General features: G+C 48.9%; 1 protein-coding gene across 12 annotated transcripts in view; it reads right to left on the bottom strand.

Annotated features, from left to right (window-relative positions):
* Positions 1-18655, bottom strand: part of scrib (scribble planar cell polarity protein) — a 226854-nt gene that overhangs the window by 41622 nt on the left and 166577 nt on the right. For 9 of the 12 annotated variants that reach the window (XM_072576533.1, XM_072576538.1, XM_072576540.1 and 6 more), the window contains 4 exons: positions 15903-16250; positions 12295-12366; positions 6304-6429; positions 707-863 (listed from right to left, as the gene is read on the bottom strand). In XM_072576533.1, the coding sequence (XP_072432634.1) occupies positions 707-863; positions 6304-6429; positions 12295-12366; positions 15903-16250 (703 nt within the window). The remainder of the gene's footprint in view (positions 1-706; positions 864-6303; positions 6430-12294; positions 12367-15902; positions 16251-18655) is intronic. The other 3 variants (XM_072576542.1, XM_072576543.1, XM_072576544.1) reach the window with 1 other exon arrangement.

Genomic DNA, 18655 nt, shown 5'->3' with positions numbered 1-18655 from the left:
AGGTTTGGAGGGGGGGAGAGGTTTGGAGGGGGGGAGAGGTTTGGGGGGGGGGGAGAGGTTTGGGGGGGGGAGAGGTTTGGGGGGGGGAGAGGTTTGGGGGGGGGAGAGGTTTGGGGGGGGGAGAGGTTTGGGGGGGGGAAGGTTTGGGGGGGGGAGAAGAGGTTTGGGGGGGAGAGGTTGGGGGGAGCGGTTTGGGGGGGAGCGGTTTGGGGGGGGAGCGGTTTGGGGGGGGAGCGGTTTGGGGGGGGAGCGGTTTGGGGGGGGAGCGGTTTGGGGGGGGAGCGGTTTGGGGGGGGAGCGGTTTGGGGGGGGAGCGGTTTGGGGGGGGAGGAGCGGTTTTGGGGGGGGAGGAGCGGTTTGGGGGATAGGAGCGGTTTGGGGGCACGGTTGGGGGGGTGGGGGCGGTTGGGGTGGTGGTGGCGGTTTGGGGTGGTGGGGGGAGGGGAAGGGGAGTGGTGTGGTTTGGTTGGTCTGCTGTCGAGGTGTAGGTGACAGGGATGACTTCGGGGACAAAGGTGAAAGTTTGGTCAATGGTTACAACAGTTTCTCATGAGCGGAATGTTCCAGAAGCAGCAACAGCCTTGGTGCCGTGCGAAGGAAGCAGGATTGTTGGAAAAGCACTAGGGGTTTCCCTGGTGCAGTCTCCAGGTTAATGACAGGAATGCCCCACTCCCCCCCCCCCCCAGGCCACACTGACATGTCTTACCTTCCTCTTCCTTCATCTTCCTCAGATCATCCTCTGCCACCAGTGACACTCGCTTGGGTTTCTCTGCTACCTGCTGTTTCACATCAATTTCAAAGTATTTCTGTCTATCACGGAATGACCGCTGCTCTGGGCTCTCCAGCGGGCTGGCTGATGGTACCTTGCAATGGAGGACAGAACTGGTCACATCTCAGGCAGTGAGGAACACTTCTATACTGCAGGTAGACCATTGACAAACCCTTTGTCAGCCTGGCTGGACGGCACCATGCCACCCCACCCCCAGCAGGGATCATAAACCACAAGCGATCCCTGACACCTGCCACAAAACTCCTACGCTCACTCATGGACAGGTCCCAAACCAACCTCTCACTCTGGTTTCCAAGGCAACTGCCACTATAGGCCGGAGAGGTCAATACTCATACTGTGTGCTTTCAGACAAAGGAGACGGTGCAGGAGGTTATTTTACATCATTTGGTGCAGGGATCTGTGTCACTGGCATTTATTGCCCGTTCTGAAATAGTCCTCATTGAGGAGCTGGTCAGCTGCCTTGTTGGGGGGCTCCTGGGCTGTAGGGAGACAGACAACGTCATTACAGCAGTACTCTGACTCAGTGACACTGAAGGAGCAGCAATATATATTCCCAGTCAGGATGGAGCGCGGCTCGGAGAGGAACGTGCAGGGGGTGGTGTCCCTGTGTATCTGCTGCCCCTTGTCCTTCTAGATGGAAGTGGTCGTGGGTTTGGAAGGTGCTGTCTGAGGATCTTTGGTGAGATTCTGCAGAGTATCTTGTAGATAGTACACACTGCTGCTACTGAGCATCGGGGGGAGGTGGGGGGGGGGGGGGGGGGGGGGGGGGGGGGGAGGGAGTGGGTGTTTTGTGGATGTGGTGCCAATCAAGCAGCTGCTTTGTCCTGGATGGTGTTGAGCTTCTTGAGTGTTTGTTGGAGCTGCCCCCATCCAGGGCAAGTGGGGAGTATTCCATCACCCTCCTGACTTGTCCCTTGTAGATGGTGGACAGGCCTTGGGGTGTCAGGAGGGGAGTTACTCACTGCAAGATTCCCAGCCTCTGACCTGCTCTTGGAGCCACTGTGTTTACGTGGTGAGTCCAGTTGAGTTTCTGATCAATAGGAAGCCCAGGATGTTGATAGCGGGTGATCCAGCAATGGTAACACCATTGAATGTCAAAGGGCAGTGGTTAGATTGGATCTAATTAGTGATGGTCATTGCCTGATACTATTCCTGATGAAGGGCTTTTGCCCGAAACGTTGATTTCGCTGCTCGTTGGATGCTGCCTGAACTACTGTGCTCTTCCAGCACCACTAATCCAGTATTATTTACCACATGTCAGCCCAAGTCTGGATATGGTCCAGATCTTGTTGCATTTGAGCACAGATTGCTTCAGTATCTGAGGAGTCGCGAATGGTGCTGAACATTGTACAATCATCAGTGAACATCCCCACTCCTGAGTTTATGCTGAAGAGAAGGGTGTTGAAGCAGCTAGGCTAGGGCCAGAGCCTCAGACACTACCCTGAGGAGGACCCGTCTACTGAGGTAGTGTGGGCTGAGGTTAGAGACAGGAGAGGAGAGGTCACACTGCTTGGAGTTTTTTTTATAGGCCTCCGCAGAGTTCCAGGGAGGTGGAAGAGAGGATCAGCAAAATGATTCTGGGTAGGAGTGAAAGGAACAGGGTGGTCATTGTGGGGGACTTTAACTTCCCCAACATTGATTGGAAATGCTATAACTCTAGTAAGTCGGATGGATCAGGTTTTGTCCAATATGTACAGGAGGGTTTCCTGACACAGTATGTCGAAGGGCCGACTAGAGGGGAGGCCACACTGGATCTGGTGCTTGGTAATGAACCATGCCAGGTGATTGATTTAGTTGTAGGTGGGCACTTTGGAGAGAGTGATCATAATTCAGTTACGTTTAGTTTAGCGATGGAAAGGGATAGGTACATGCCACAGATCAAGAGTTATTGATGGGGCAAAGGCAATTACAATGTGATTAGGCAAGAATTAGGATGGATAGAATGAGGTAGCAAAATGCAGGGGATGCAGACAGTGGAAATGTGGAGCTGGTTTAAGGAACAGATATTGTGTGTCCTTGATAGGTATGTCCCTGTCAGGAAGAGAGGAAGTGATAAGGTCAGGGAACCGTGGTTTACAACAGAAATTGCATCTCTTGTTAAGCAGAGGAAGGAGGCTCATGTGTTGATGAGGCAAGATGGTTGGTTCAGATGAGGTGATGGAGAGTTGCAGATCAACGACGGAGGATTTAAAGAGAGAGTTAAGAAGATCAAAGTGAGAACACGAGCTGTCTTTAGCAAATAGAATAAAGAAGAACCCTAAAGCTTCCGATAGGTAAAAGGATGATTAGGGTAGGAATAGGGCTAGTCAAAGACAGAAGTGGGAAGTTGTGTGTGGACCCTGTAGAGATCGGAGAGGTGCTAAATGAACATTTCCCATCGGATTTCACTCAGGAAAAGGAGAATATTGCAGAGGAGAAGTCTGAGGTACGAGATATTAGACTAGAAAGGATCAAGGTTTATTATGCACAGGTGTTATCAATTCTAGGAATGAAAGTAGACAAGTCCCCTGGACTGGATGGGATTTATCCGCGGATTCTCTGGGAAGCTAGGGAGGAGATAGCAGAGCCTTTGGCCTTGATCTTTGAGTCGTCATTGTCTACAGGTTTAGTACCAGAGGACCGGAGGATTGCAAATGTTGTGCCCTTGTTCGAGAAGGGCAATAGAGATGACCCAAATAATTATAGATCAGTGAGCCTTCCTTCTGTTGTAGGAAAGGTTTTGTAAAGGATTATACGAGATCGGATTTTTAATCATCTAGAAAGCAACAATGTGATTTCAGATAGTCAACGTGGTTTTATCAAGGGCAAGTCGTGTCTCTCAAACCTCATTTGAGTTTTTTGAGAAGGTGACCAAGCATGTAGTTGAGGGTAGGGCAGTTGACGTGGTGTACATGGACTCCAGTAAAGCCTTTGATAAGGTTCCACATGGAAGGCTGTTGGAGAAAATGCAGCGGCATGGAATTATTGGTGATTTAGCAGTTTGGATTAGGAACTGGCTTTCTGAAAGAAGGCAGCGAGTGGTGGTTGATGGAAAATATTCAGCCTGGAGTCCGGTTACTAGGGGTGTGCCACAAGGATCTGTTTTGGGACCACTGCTGTTTGTCATTTTTATAAATGACTTAGATGCAGGCATAGGTGGATGGATTAGTAAGTTTGCAGATGACGCTAAAGTCGGTGGAGTAGTGGACAGTGTGGAAGAATGTTACAGATTGCAGGGTGACTTGGATAAACTGCAGAATTGGGCTGAGAGGTGGCAAATGGAGTTCAATGCAGCTAAATGTGAGGTGATACACTTTGGGAAGAATAACAGGAAGGCAGAGTACTGGGTCAATGGAAAGATTCTTGGTCGTGTGGATGTGCAGAGGGATCTTGGAGTCCATGTACATAGATCCCTGAAAGTTGCCCCCCAGGTGGATAGTGCTGTTAAAGCGGCATACGGTGTGTGAGGTTTCATTGGGAGAGGGATTGAGTTCCGGAACTGCAATATCATGCTGCAACTATACAAAACGCTGGTGCGGCCACACTTGGAATATTGTGTACAGTTCCGGTCCCCATATTTCGGGAAGGATGTGGAAACATTGGAAAAGGTGCAGAGGAGATTTACCAGGATGTTGCCTGGTCTGGAGGAAAGATCTTATGAGGAAAGGCTGAGAGACTTGGGTCTGTTCTCATTGGAAAGGCGGCAGCTAAGAGGGGATTTGATAGAGACATACAAGATGATCAGAGGATTAGATAGGGGAGACAGTGAGAGTCTTTTAGGCAAAAGTGAGGACTGCAGATGCTGGAAATCAGAGTTTAGATTAGAGTGGTGCTGGAAAAGCACAGCAGGTCAGGCAGCATCCGAGGAGCAGTAAAATCAACGTTTTAGGATGATGACGTCAGCGTGTACGAGGGGGCATAGCTACAAATTGAGGGGTGATAGATTTAAGACAGATGTCAGAGGCAGGTTCTTTACTCAGAGAGTGGTGAGGGTGTGGAATGCCCTACCTGTTAATGTAGTTAACTCAGCCACATTAGGGAGATTTAAACAATCCTTAGATAAGCTCATGGATGATTTTGGGATAGTGTCGGGGGATGAGCTGAGAATAGTTCACAGGTCGGCGCAACATCGAGGGCCGAAGGGCCTGTTCTGTGCTGTATTGTTCTATGTTCCCTGAGGAACTGTAATTATAGACCAGTGAGCCTTACATTTCTAGCAGCAAAAGCTTTGGAAAGGATTATAAGAGATTGGATTTACAATCATCTCGCAAGCAAGTGTTTGATTTCAGATAGTCAGCATGGTTTTGTCAAGAGGAGGTCATGTCTCAAAAACCTTCTCTATCCTACAGAGATGTCCTGGAGCTGAGAGGACAGATCTCCAATACCCACAAGGGCCGGGTATGACTCTAAACCAGTGGGGAGTCTGCCTCCAGATACCTATTGATTTCAGTTTTGTTTGGGCTTCCTGGCTAAGAGCAGCCTTGAACTTGAGTGTGGGTGAAAATACTGGCACCTTTCAGAGTGTTTGCTACGTTGAGCTCCATTGGCCAGTGAAACCTCCCAGGAGGCTTTGCAGCCCCATTTACAGAGCCAGCCCCGCCACAGTGAGTGTGAAGGGACCAGCGAACAAGACTCACCTCACCTGACCATTTGGGTTTAATTCTCTGCGTGAAGAAATCCTAAGGGGAGGAAAGGAGCAGAATATTAAAAGGCAGCTGTCGAGGTAGTAAGGAGTGAAGTGGGTATAGTGAGGAGGGTGTTGGGGGTGAGGGGAAATTGATGTCATGGCTTTAGGTGAATTGTTTTTCTGGGGAGACAATGGCCCTGACTTTGGGGTCTGTAATGCCTGGGGCCTGATGGTGACCTTACAATCTGTCAGCAACAACACTGTTTGTTGAGCGTTGCCCTCCTTCTGATCATTACTGCCCTTACTAATTAATCCTTAATACAACCAGCACTGACCGCACCAGGGCAAGCAAACACTGCACAGAGATGGAATCAGAGAATCCCGACAGTACAGACAAAGGCCATTTGGCTGGTCGAGTCTGCACCTCATCCTAACCATAAGCTAACCCACCTAGACAACACCACAGACTATCTCCCATGGCCGATTCAGCCGGACCTGCACATCTTTGGACTGTGGGAGGAAACCGGAGCACCCGGAGGAAACCCACGCAGACACGGGGAGAAGGTGCAAACTCCACACAGTCAGTCAGTCGCCCGAAGCTGGAATCGAACCTGGGACCCTGGCACTGGGAGGCAGCAGTGCTAACCACTGAGCCACCCAAAATAAGTGAGTCCCCGGAACAGAGACAACTTCCACAATGAGAGCCCAGGGAGAGACATCCCCCCTCCCCCCTCACAGAGAGCCCTGGGACCCCCCCTCACACAGAGGCCAGGGACCCCCTCCCCCTCAAAATCTGGGGAGGGGACCCCCCATGCCCCTGCCCCAAACCCCACCCTCAGAGAGCCCGGGGATCCCCCCCCACAGACCAGGGAGGGAAGGGGTATAAGGTCAGCTCAAAAACACTCACCGCCTTCAGTGGTAGCGGCAGCTCCTCCGGCCTGTGGAACGGGTTTGGACTGTTCCTGCTGTCTGCTGATTTTGGAGCCACTGACGGCCTCCCCCTTGGCAGTGGCTGGATGACCCCAGGCTTGGTCTGCACACCGGGGAGAGGTGGCGGGGGGGGGGGGGGGGGGGGGAAGAAGAGAGAGAGGGGGGGAGGAGGGGGAAGAGTTTGAGGGAGGGGAAGGGGGGAAGAGAGTGTGAAGAGAGGGGGAGAGGAAGGGGATGAGAGGGGGAGGGGAGAGAGAACAAGCAAGAGAGAGATGTGGGGAAAGGGGTGAGAGAGGTGGGGGAGAGGGAGGAGAGAAAGGGGTAGATGGGTGGGTGTGGGGAGAGAGAGAGAGAGAGAGAGCGCGAGAGCGAGGGAGCGAAGAGAGAGGGGTGGGGGGACAGAGAGGGTGATGGAAAGAGTAAGCCCAAGTGTGAGAAAGAGAGAATGCAAATACACAATTGAAACACCGTGACGTTGCCCCATTCTTTAAGAAAGACTGCTCGGGAAGGCTGGACACCGGCAGACTGCTGGGGTTGGCATCATGGTAAGTTGTTGGAGAGGATTCTGAGGGCATTTTGACTGATTTGGGATAGTCAGCGTGGCTCTGTGTGTGGGAAACGGTGTCTCAGTAATTCGATGGAGGGGCAGGCTTGGTTTACACAGACTTCAGCAAGACCTTCGACAAGGTTCCCCATGGCAGGCTGCTTCGGAAGATTAGATCACATGGCATCCAGGGAGAGCTGGATACAAAATCAGCTCGAAGGTAGGAGACGGAGGGTGGTGTGACAGAGAGAGAGGGGCCTGGGACCAGTGGTCTGTCACAGGGATTGGTGCTGGGTCATAATTTATAGAAACAATTTGGATGACAATATAGGAAGCATGGTTAGTCAGTTTCCAGCCAACACCAAGATCAGTGGTACAGCCGACAGTGTTACTGAAGATTTCAAAGGGACATTGATCAGATGAGCCGAGGACTGCCAGATGGAGGTGAATTGAGATAAATGGGTGGTGCTGCACTTTGGAAAGGTGACCAGGGCAGGAGTTAGATAGTTAATGATCAGGCGTGGGGAATGATATTGAACAGAGAGATGTAGGGGGGAAGGTTCACAGCTTGTTCAAAGTGGTATTGTAGGTGTCACGAGGAGGCCACATTTAGTCACCCTCCTATAGGAAGGATGTTGTTAAACTGAACAGGATGCAACGGAGATTTACAAGGATGTTGCCAGGGTTGGAGGATTTGAGCTGTAGGGAGAGGTTGAACAGGCTGGAGCTGTTTCCCCTGGAGCATCGGAGGCTGAGGGGTGACCTTATAGAGGTTTATAAAATCATGAGGGGCACAGCTACGGTCTTTGTCCCAGGGTCAGGGAGCCCAGAACTAGAGAGTACAGATTAAGCATGAGAGGGCAAGAATTTGGTAAACTCAGAGAAAATGGAGACATGTTCTAGCGAGGTGGATAAAGAACTGGTTGAGCAACAGGAGACAGAGAGTAGTAGTTGAAGGGAGTTTCTTGAAATGGAGAAAGGTGACCAGTGGTGTTCCACAGGGGTCAGTGCTGGGACCACTATTATATAGTCATAGAGATGTACAGCACAGAAACAGACCCTTCGGTCCAACCCGTCCATGCCGACCAGATATCCCAACCCAACCTAGTCCCACTTGCCAGCACCCGGCCCATATTCCTCCAAACCCTTCCTATTCATATACCCATCCAAATGCCTTTGTTGTAATTGCACCAGCCTCCACCACTTCCTCTGGCAGCTCATTCCATACACGTCATCTGCAAACTTACGAACTGTACCTCTTATGCTCACATCCAAATCATTTATATAAATGACAAAAAGTAGAGGTCCCAGCACCGATCCTTGTGGCACTCCACTGGTCACAGGCCTCCAGTCTGAAAAACAACCCTCCACCACCACCCTCTGTCTTCTCCCTTTGAGCCAGTTCTGTATCCAAATGGCTAGTTCTCCCTGTATTCCGTGAGATCTAACCTTGCTAATTAGTCTCCCATGAGGAACCTTGTCGAACGCCTTACTGAAGACCATATAGATCACATCTACGGCTCTGCCCTCATCAATCCTCTTTGTTACTTCCTCAAAAAACTCAATCAAGTTTGTGAGACATGATTTCCCATGCACAAAGCTGTGTTGACTATCCCGAATCAGTCCATGCGTTTCCAAATACATGTACATCCTGTCCCTCAGGATTCCCTCCAACAACTTGCCCACCACCGAGGTCAGGCTCACCAGTCTATAGTTCCCTGGCTTGTCTTTACCACCCTTCTTAAACAGTGGCACCACATTAGCCAACCTCCAGTCTTCTGGCACCTCACCTGTGATTATCAATGATACAAAGAGGCCCAGCAATCACTTCTCTAGCTTCCCAGAGTTCTAGGGTACACCTGATCAGGTCCTGGGGATTTATCCACCTTTATGCGTTTCAAGACATTCAACACTTTGTTCTCTGTAATATGGACATTTTTCAAGGTGTCACCTATTTCCCTATATTCCATATCGTCCATATCCTTTTCCACAGTAAATACTGATGCAAAATATTCATTTAGTAACTCCCCCATTTTCTGTGGCTCCACACAAAGGCCGCCTTACTGATCTTTGAAGGGCCTATTCTCACGTGATATACATAAATGATCTGGAAGAGGACACTGCTGGTCTGATCAGCAAGTTTGTAGATGACACAAAGATTGGTGGAGTAGCAGAAAGCATAAAGGACTGTCAGAGAATACAGGAGGATATAGATAGACTGGAGAGCTGGGCAGAGAAGTGGCAGATGGAGTTCAACCCAGGCAAATGTGAGGTGATGCATTTTGGGAAGTCTAATTCTAGAGCGAATTATACAATGAATGGAAGAGCCTTGGGAAAAGTTGATGAGCAGAGAGATCTGGGAGTGCAGGCCCATTGTACCCTGAAGGTTGCTGCACAGGTGGATAGAGTGGTCAAGAAGGTATATGGTATGCTTGTCTTCATCGGACGGGGTATTGAGTATAAGAGCTGGCAGGTCATGTTAAAATTGTACAAGACATTGGTTCAGCCGCATTTAGAATACTGTGTACAGTTCTGGTCGCCACATTGCCAAAAGGATGTGGGCGTTTTGGAGAGGGTGCAGAGAAGGTTTACGAGGATGTTGCCTGGTATGGAAGGTGCTAGCTATGAAGAGAGGTTGAGTAGGTTAGGTTTGTTTTCATGAGAAAAAAGGAGATTGAGGGGGGACCTGATTGAGGTTTACAAAATCATGAAGGGTATAGACAGGGTGGATAGAGACAAGCTTTTTCCCAGGGTGAGGGATTCAATAACGAGAGGTCATACTTTCAAGGTGAGAGGTGGAAAGTTTAAGGGGGATACACGCAGTAAGTACTTCACACAGAGGGTGGTGGGCGTCTGGAACGCGTTGCCAGTCGAGATGGTAGAGGCAGGCACGGTAGATTCATTTCAGATGTGTCTGGACAGATGCCTGAGTAGGTGGGGAGCAGAGGGATACAGATGGTTAGGGATTGGGCGACAGGTTTAGACAGTGGATTTGGATCGGCTCAGGCTTGGAGGGCCGAAGGGCCTGTTCCTAGGCTGTACATTTTCTTTGCTCTTTATTTAAAAGGGACCTGAGGGGCAATTCTTTCACAGAGGGTGGTGTGTGAATGGAATGAGCTGCCAGAGCAAGTATTAGAGGTGAGTACAGTTACAACGTTTAAAAGACATTTGGACAGGTACATGAATAGGAAAGGGTTAGATGGATATGGGCCAAATGGAGGCAAATGGGACTGGCTCAGTTTAGGAAACCACTCAGCCCAGATGAGTTGGGCCAAAGGGTCTGTTTCTGTGGTGTATGATTCTACTGAGGTCCCTCAATTTTATGGATCTTTGAGGTTCCCTCAATCTTCACAACTCCAAGAAAAATAACCCCAGCATATCCAATCTTTCCTCATGGCTCAGACCCTCCATCCCAGGGAACATCCTGGCAAATCTCTTCTGCACCCCCTCCAGTGCCAACACATCCTTCTGATGATCCAGTGACCAGAACTGCACACGGTCCTCCAGCGGTGGCCTCACCAGTGGTTTCCTGCTCCTCGGATGCTGCCTGACCTGCTGTGCTTGTCCAGCTCCACACTCTCCACTCTAACCTCCAGCATCTGCAGTCCTCACTTTCTCCCAGTGTTTTACACAGTTCTAGCACAGCCTCCCTGCTCTTATACTCTGTCCTCAATAATTAAGTTAAAAAATCACACAACACCAGGTTTTCGTCCAACAGGTTTATTTAGAAGCACTAGCTTTCAGAGTGTTGCTCCTTCATCAGGTGGTTTTGAGAGAAGCAGTGCTCCGAAAGCTAGTGCTTCCAAATAAACCTGCTGGACTATAACCTGGTGTTGTGATTTTTAACTTTGTTCACCCCAGTCCAACACTGGTACAACCTCATCATGGTTACCTTCAATAATAAAGGCAAGGATCTCATATATTTTGTTAACTAACTCAGCTACCTACCTTGTTACCTTCAGGGATATCTGTGGGTAAGCAGACCAAGGCCCCTCTGATCTTTAGTACTTTCTGGGGTCTGATCATTCCTGGTGTAACCCCTTGCCTTGTTAGCCCTCCCTGTTTCCAGCATGAATTCCCCGTGTGATTGCTCTGCCTGACTGGCCCAGGCTGGTGCTAAACAGCAGGACCACTCACCCCTAACTATTCCCATATAATCCAAAGAACCTCATGATCATATCCTAGCCCCTTCTACTATGTCCAAATCTGTAATGTGCACCACATAGAAACTGAAAGAACTGCAAATGCTGTAAATCAGAAACAGAAATTGTTGGAAAAGCTCAGCAGGTCTGGCGGCATCTGTGAAGAGAAATCAAAAGTGAATGTTTCAGGTGGAGTGACCCTTCCTTAGAACCACAACCTGCAAGGAATCTAACACCAAGCCCTATGGAACCATGTTACAAACAGGTACAAAAACAGGAGAGCTGGCCAGAAGTCCCAAGGAAATTCATGAAATTCAAAAGTTACAAATCTTTGGGACTTGACACTTTCCATCCCCAAGGGTGTTAAAGGAATTAGGGAGCACATCAAGATTCAGTGATGGAGAGAGACTGACATTAGGCATAAGCTGACTGTGTCAGACAGGGAGGATGTCTGTAGCTGTCAGGAAAGAAACTAATTTGTACAGGGTCATTGACAATACAGAACATGAATACAGCAGGAGAGAGGGCCATATTGTCCTAACGTCTGGTCTCTCATTTTTCACAACAAATGCAACAACGCCAGCCTGCAGTCAATCACAGCAACCTACACTACAGGGGCAAAGGGCTGCTGCTTTAACATGCTGACCAGCATTTCTTGAGGCATTGGGAAAGCAAGCACTCCCCCAGCTCAAAACAAGGCTCAAAGGTTTCAATGTTCTATGTACAGACTAAATAGATGGGGTGGGGGGGGGTTCCTTCGAGCAGAGAAGATAGAGGAGGAATCTAATGGAGGTGAAATGAGGGAGACCGATAGGCTAGATCAGGAGGGAGGGAGACCAATAGGGAGAAACCTTCCCCTTAACACACGCATCAATCATCAAAGGGCAGAGATGCAGGGTAAAGAGCAGCAGGTTTACAGAGGATTTAAACAATTTTGTTTACACTAAGAGGGTGGTGAGAATCTGGAATGCATTATCTGAAAGGATGGACCAAGTGGAAACTGTCACAGTATTCAGGGAGTATTTAGATGAATGCCATCCAAGGCTATTGGCCAAGTACTGGAACATGGGATTAGAGTGACTCAAAATTGGATGACCAGTATGGGCATGATGGATCGAAGGGCCTCTCTCCATGCTTTAAAACTCTGTCAGTGTGTGCTCTAAGCTGGACACTGAATGTTCCACATTGTACTTGGCCGTTACACGAGAGACAGCATGGGCTTTGTTTCACCTTCGTATTCAATTCCCTTAAGAATCTCAGTAAATATTATGTGGGCACTCACCTGGGAAGTCGGAGAGCTGCAGAACTCCCTCGTGCCACTGTTACCGACAACAGGAGATTCACTTGAATTGTCCTGGAAAGACACAGCAAAGGATACGTCATCAAAGCGTCCAAGAAGGAGGCACTCCACACAAACACCCACACGCACACACCCCCCCGCCACATGCACGCACACACACCCATATACACATACACACCCCCACACTGCAACACAGCATTCTTTGACAGAACTTGAAGGAGAAAGGCAATATTGTCTAAATTAGGGTTCACATTTGACACAGATAAACACAGAAAATGGTCAATATGTTTTCAAAGCTCCATTCACAGGCAGCCACATTTGACAGTACCAATTTGGTGATCGCACTGACCTGACCCAAACAAAGGCAGCACTCAACAGTAAAGTACTCCTGCAAAAAGGTGGTCAGGAAGATAGAAGACAGAAAACAAGAATGGGGTGGCAGCATTAGGCATAAGCTGACTGTGTCAGACAGGGAGGATGTCTGTAGCTGTCAGGAAAGAAGCTAATTTGTACAGGGTCATTGACAATACAGAACATGAATACAGCAGGAGAGAGGGCCATATTGTCCTAATGTCTGGTCTCTTGATGAAGGGCTTTTGCCCGAAACATCGATTTCGAAGCTCCTTGGATGCTGCCTGAACTGCTGTGCTCTTCCAGCACCACTAATCCAGAATCTCATTTTTCACAACAAATGCAACAACGCCAGCCTGCAGTCAATCACAGCAACCTACACTACAGGGGCAAAGGGCTGCTGCTTTAACACGCTCAGCATTTATTGAGGCATTGGGAAAGGCAGCACTTCCCCAGCTCCCAGGTACTGAAAACAAGGCTCCAAGGTTTAAACCTCGGGGAATCAGAGAGGAGGGAATGGTAAAGTGAAGGGGATAAAATTACCTACAGCAGTGTCGAGAGAATGTGTTGAGCAGGGCTGTTGCTTGACAAACACATTTGAAAGGTGACTGGGCTAAGACACAGGTTGGGGTCTAGATTATTGACCAAGCTAACTAGCCATGGGTCTTGGGGATGTGACCAGCAGTACGGAGCCAAGTTCCATTGGCCATCTGTAACCATCCTCAAGCAGATGAAGGGCAGCCATGATACAACTGAGCGTCCATTTTAGACAATAGTTAAAATCACCCACATTGCTGTGGGTCTGGATTCACGCTGAGGCCAGACCAGTTCAGGACAGCAGATTTCCTTCCTGAGAGGACATTAGTGAAATACAACAATTCACTAGGTTCAGGATCAGCAGTGAGATGAGCTTTCTTTCCCTAATATATTGGTTAATTGTATTTAAATCCCCCAGCTGCCATGTTCCACATTAGTTCAGAGTCCTAGTAATATTAATATTATCCAACAACCTGGTCAGATTTGGGTTTTGTGTCATACACATTAAAGAAGTTTTTGATGGAGAGCTGGTCATCTAAGAGTTGTCAGCAGTTGAGCGGGGCACAGTACTGAGTCTATATGGGAACTCATGAACATTTACACTGATGTATAGCTCTGTATCATCAATGCAACCATCACCTCTGTGCTCGCTGACCTATAGTGGCCCATGGATCAACAACTTTTAAATCCCTCTGTCACTTCACTCCAATGCTGAGGTCTGTAACAGCCTACAGCCCTCTAATCCTGCAAGTTATGTGCATCCTTCCAATCCTGACCTCTTCAGCATTTAACTGCTAATAAACTAGAGGCTGTCTTTGATTACCTGGACCCTAACTCTGGGGAGAATCCTCTCCCTAAACCTCCTTGCTTCTTTTCCTCCTTTCAGATGTTTAGTCTTAATTTAAAATAAGGTGGCACCAATTTAAGTCAGAGATGAGGAAACATGTTTTCTCTGAGGGTTGAGCATTTGGAATGCTGTTTTTCAAAAGGTGATGGATGGAGAATCTTTAAATATTTTTAAGGTAGTGAGTTGGACTGAAGAGTTTGTGGCTGTGCTGTATAATTCTCTGACTCAGAGGTAGATAGATTCTTGATGACCAAGGGGAGTTTGAAAGATGATCAGGTATATGCAGGAATGTTGAGTTGAGGGTGAAATTGGCTCAGCCATGATCTTACTGAATCATAAAGCAGGCTCACTGGGGCCAAACAGCCTACACATGTTCCTCGTTCACTGGATCAAAACCTTCTTAAAGCCTCATTTCTCATGGTTTTGATCATCGATGGAAATACCAGTGTCATGTGAGTGGCATACTTTGAACTCTCTGATAAAGCAATATATCATTTTTTCATGTGCTTGGAGCTTCTGTCCATAAATTATGAAGATGTACAAATATGAGTATCTGTGTACATGTAAATGTGTGCTCTGGCGACCACCGTCATGGAGCCTAATAATCGACAGGGCCTGCAATTTGAGTGTATGGTTAGAGTGTTCACTGTGGACCCCTCTCAGCGATTATCTGGACAGAGTATTAGGTGAACCCTAACTCCATCAGCTACACCTGGTGTTGTCACGTTCCACACTTGGTGTAAAACAAATGTTTCCAAAACTTTTCACTCAATCAGTTGGTGACTACCACATGATGATTCGTGCTCTGGGCTCAGCCACCAGTGGAAACTCTCAACCCATCAAACATGGACATGCTTTTTTAAATCTCTGCAAATTTCAAACTGCTTCATCATCTTCCATATTTGCACCCCCTCAGCTGTTAACATACTGCTCAATCTTCAATATCCTTCACATATTGTGGATTCCAGAAATTTCCACAGTATTCTGTGCATGTTCTCCCAGGTTCTACATCAATATAACTAATTCATTGTTTCTGTATTTTATTTCTTTCGATTTAAACTCAGTGATCTGACTGTGCCACTTGTGATTAATTGCTTTGATTCATCTACCTACATTCCCAGATGTCACTGCACGTCTAACCGAGAGAGTTCACCCTCAAGGAGAACAGCTGGCTCTTTATCTCTTTCACTAGAATTAGTTACCAGGCAGACAGCTGTGTGGAACTGATGCTTCCTTGGTCAGTTTTGAAGCTGGTCAGTGTGGGGGTGGTGTCTGCTCAATGGCAAAGGCTGAGGAGGCAGATGTCGTGATGGTCACTCACTCAGTGCCCGGCACAAGGGGCTGGTGTCTGTTCCTGGAGCGGGGAGGGGACGGGGAGGAACAGGTGGTGGAGAGGGAATGGGGATGTAGGGAGTGGGATGGGGTGCGGGGAGGGGACAGAGGGGGGGATGGGGAGCGGGAAAGGGGGAGAACTGGGACAGGGACCTATCATGCTGCTGTAGATGATTGTTAAAATGGAGCCCCCGACATTGATGACCTTGGTGCAATACAGAATAAAGCACAAAACCCACAGCACCCACTCCCCAACCGCACCCACACACACAGGAATCCTGTTGCAAACACACACACCACCTCAGAGACAGGCACACACTCCCCCTCCCCGGGGGCAGGTGGATAAACTGAAGTACCCCTTCCCCCACCCCCAGACCCCTGCTAATGCTCCCCATTGCAGTCGGTTAGTCAGTCAGTCAGTCAGTCAGGTCAGCCACAAGAACAAAGCCACACCACATGCACAGTGTAATCTTGCTGAGGTCACAGGTGAGCGACACCATGCCATGCGCAGCTGGGGCCTTGCCTGGATGCTGGGGCGGGTGTTACCCCTCGTGCCTCGTGGAGATGCTCCTCCTGCTGGGCACTCCCCGGTGTCCCCTCGGCCCTTCCTGTTTGCCACCACAAACGGATTTTGGTGGAAGGGAATGGGCTGCAGGTCAACCAAAACCTCCTGCTCCTGGCTGGTTTCTGGCAGCAGCCTGCACCCACTGCTCTTTTCCATCACTAGGTGCCCGTGGTTGGGTTCTGTAACATGCTGCTTATTACTGAGAGGCCCCAGGTCGCTGGCAGTGCCCGGTCTCCAAGAGGAGACCACTTCCTGCTCCATTAGCTGATTGCACTGAATCTCCATCGCTGCCAGTCCAGTAAACCCCTTCACCGGGGATAAGTCAGAAAAACAGACAGAAAGACAGAAAGAAACAAGGCATTCAGATGACTGGAAGTGCGAGGGGGAGAAAGAGAGAGATCAATTGATCTTATTCAGAATTCAATTACTATAGGAGCTGTCAATCAGTTCAGGCAATGTGCTCAATTCCCTGAAGGTTAAAGGGCACAGGGCAGAATAAACTACAATGCTTAATGCACCATTCATGACTCAGAACAACAGATGGAGTTTAATTTCGATCAACGGGAGGTGCTGCGTTTTGAAGAGGCAAATCTTAGCAGGATTTATACACTTAATGGTAAGGTCCTAGGGAGTGTTGTTGAACAAAGAGACCTTGGAGTGCAGGTTCATAGCTCCTTGAAAGTGGAGTCACAGGTAGATAGGATAGTGAAGAAGGCGTTTGATATGCTTTCCTTTATTGGTCAGAGTATTGAGTACAGGAGTTGGGAGGTCGTGTTGCAGCTGTACAGGACATCGATTAGGCCACTGTTGGATTATTGCGTGCAATTCTGGTCTCCCAGCTATAGGAAGAATGTTGTGAAAATTGTAAATCTTTTCTGAACCCTTTCAAGGATGTTGCCAGGGTTGGGGGATCTGAGCTACAGGGAGAGGCTGAACAGGCTGGGGCTGTTTTCCCTGGAGCGTCGGAGGCTGAGGGGTGACCATATAGAGGTTTGTAAAATCATGAGGGGCATGGATCGGATAAATCGACAAAGTCTTTTCCCTGGGGTCAGGGAGTCCAGAACTAGAGGGCATAGGTTTAGGGTGAGAGGGGAAAGATATAAAAGAGACCTAAGGGGCAACTTTTTCACAGAGGGTGGTATGTGTATGGAATGAGCTGCCAGAGGATGTGGTGGAGGCTGGTACAATTGTAACATTTAAGAGGCATTTGGAGGCATATGAAAGGAAGGGTTTGGAGGGATATGGGCTGGGTGCTGGCAGGTGGGACTAGATTGGGTTGGGATATCTGGTCGGCATGGACGGGTTGGATCGAAAGGTTTGTTTGTATAACTCTGTGACTCTAAATCAGAAAATGTCAGAAACCCCACACGGTTTCTGCTGGGATCGTGACCGTGACCAGGATCAGACTGGGAGCCGGGATGGTGCCAGTGTTTTGTGAATGGAGGGGTGCCCTACTCCATCAGCAGGCAGTGGTGACCCCAAGCCAGGATCCAGTTGATGACGACAGGGTGGTGTCTGGTGAAAGGAGCAGCATTGCTCGGTCAACCTGACTATATCACTTCACAATCACACACTCCCAGCTTCCCACACTCGGCCCATAACCACAAATTTTATCACATCTCAAATGTTCAATGTTTTATAAATTATGAGGTTTCTCTTCTCAGCTGCAGCCCAAGGCAGTACATTCCAGAACCCCACCTCCTCTGGGTGAAATAACCTTTCCTCAAATTCCCTCGAATCCTTCAGCCTGTCACATTAAAATGCTGGGGATGTTGTTGCTGACAAAGGGCAGCAGCTGCTTCCTGTCCAGCCTGTCTGTCTGTGCTTCCCTCAGCTCTCCACTCTCTGCCGGAGACATCAGCACTGAGTGAACCAAGCTGCTTACTGTTGGCTGAGGACACTGACAAACTTCACCCCTTGGTCTCAACATGCAGGCTGGCACACTGCCTTCCAGCTCCCCAAACAATGTCCAGGCCTGACACCAGTAAAACAGGAAGCTGCAGGGAAATCCGCACGGACAGGGACAGGGAGGCAGAGCAACACAATGTGTGAGAGAGAGGGGAAAGAAAGAGTGAAGTGAAAACTGAAGGATGTTGGAGAAAGAGAGAGAGTTCAAGATTGAAGGAAAACTAGAGGGCATGGGCCTCCAGTGAGAGGGTAAAGGTATAAAAGGGAGCTGAGGGATAACTTTTTCACACAGAGGGTGGTATGTGTGTGGAATGAGCTGCCAGAGGATGTGGTGGAGGCTGGTACAATTACAGTATTTAAAAGGCATCTGGATGGGTATATGAATAGGAAGGGTTTGGAAGGATGTGGGCCAAGTGCTGGCAAATGGGACTGGGTCAGATTAGGATATCTGATTGGCATGGACAGGTTAGACTGGAGGGTCTGTTTCTATGCTATACAGCTCTATGACAGGAAGATTTAGTGTAAGGTAGTAAAGAAAGAGAAAGAGGAAAGCCCTGGAAAAGACAAGAGGGATGGAGGAGGAGGAGAAGCAGGGGACGGAGAAGATCAGGCATACTGACTTGTGAATCTCGAGGGACCGCGCCTGGGCCACGCTGGAGATGTCCCAGGGACTGAGACAGTCATCAGGGATATACAGCAACATCAGGGATATACAGCAACATCAGGGCAGAAACCGAAACCACACCTCAGGGAGGCTGACCATCAGCCCACAACATAACCCCAGCAGAGCAGCAAGCTGCTCT

This window comes from Chiloscyllium punctatum, chromosome 8 (assembly GCF_047496795.1).
Source record: "Chiloscyllium punctatum isolate Juve2018m chromosome 8, sChiPun1.3, whole genome shotgun sequence".
In the NCBI taxonomy this organism is placed as follows: domain Eukaryota; kingdom Metazoa; phylum Chordata; class Chondrichthyes; order Orectolobiformes; family Hemiscylliidae; genus Chiloscyllium; species Chiloscyllium punctatum.
This window is presented reverse-complemented; position numbering and strand designations above follow the sequence as displayed.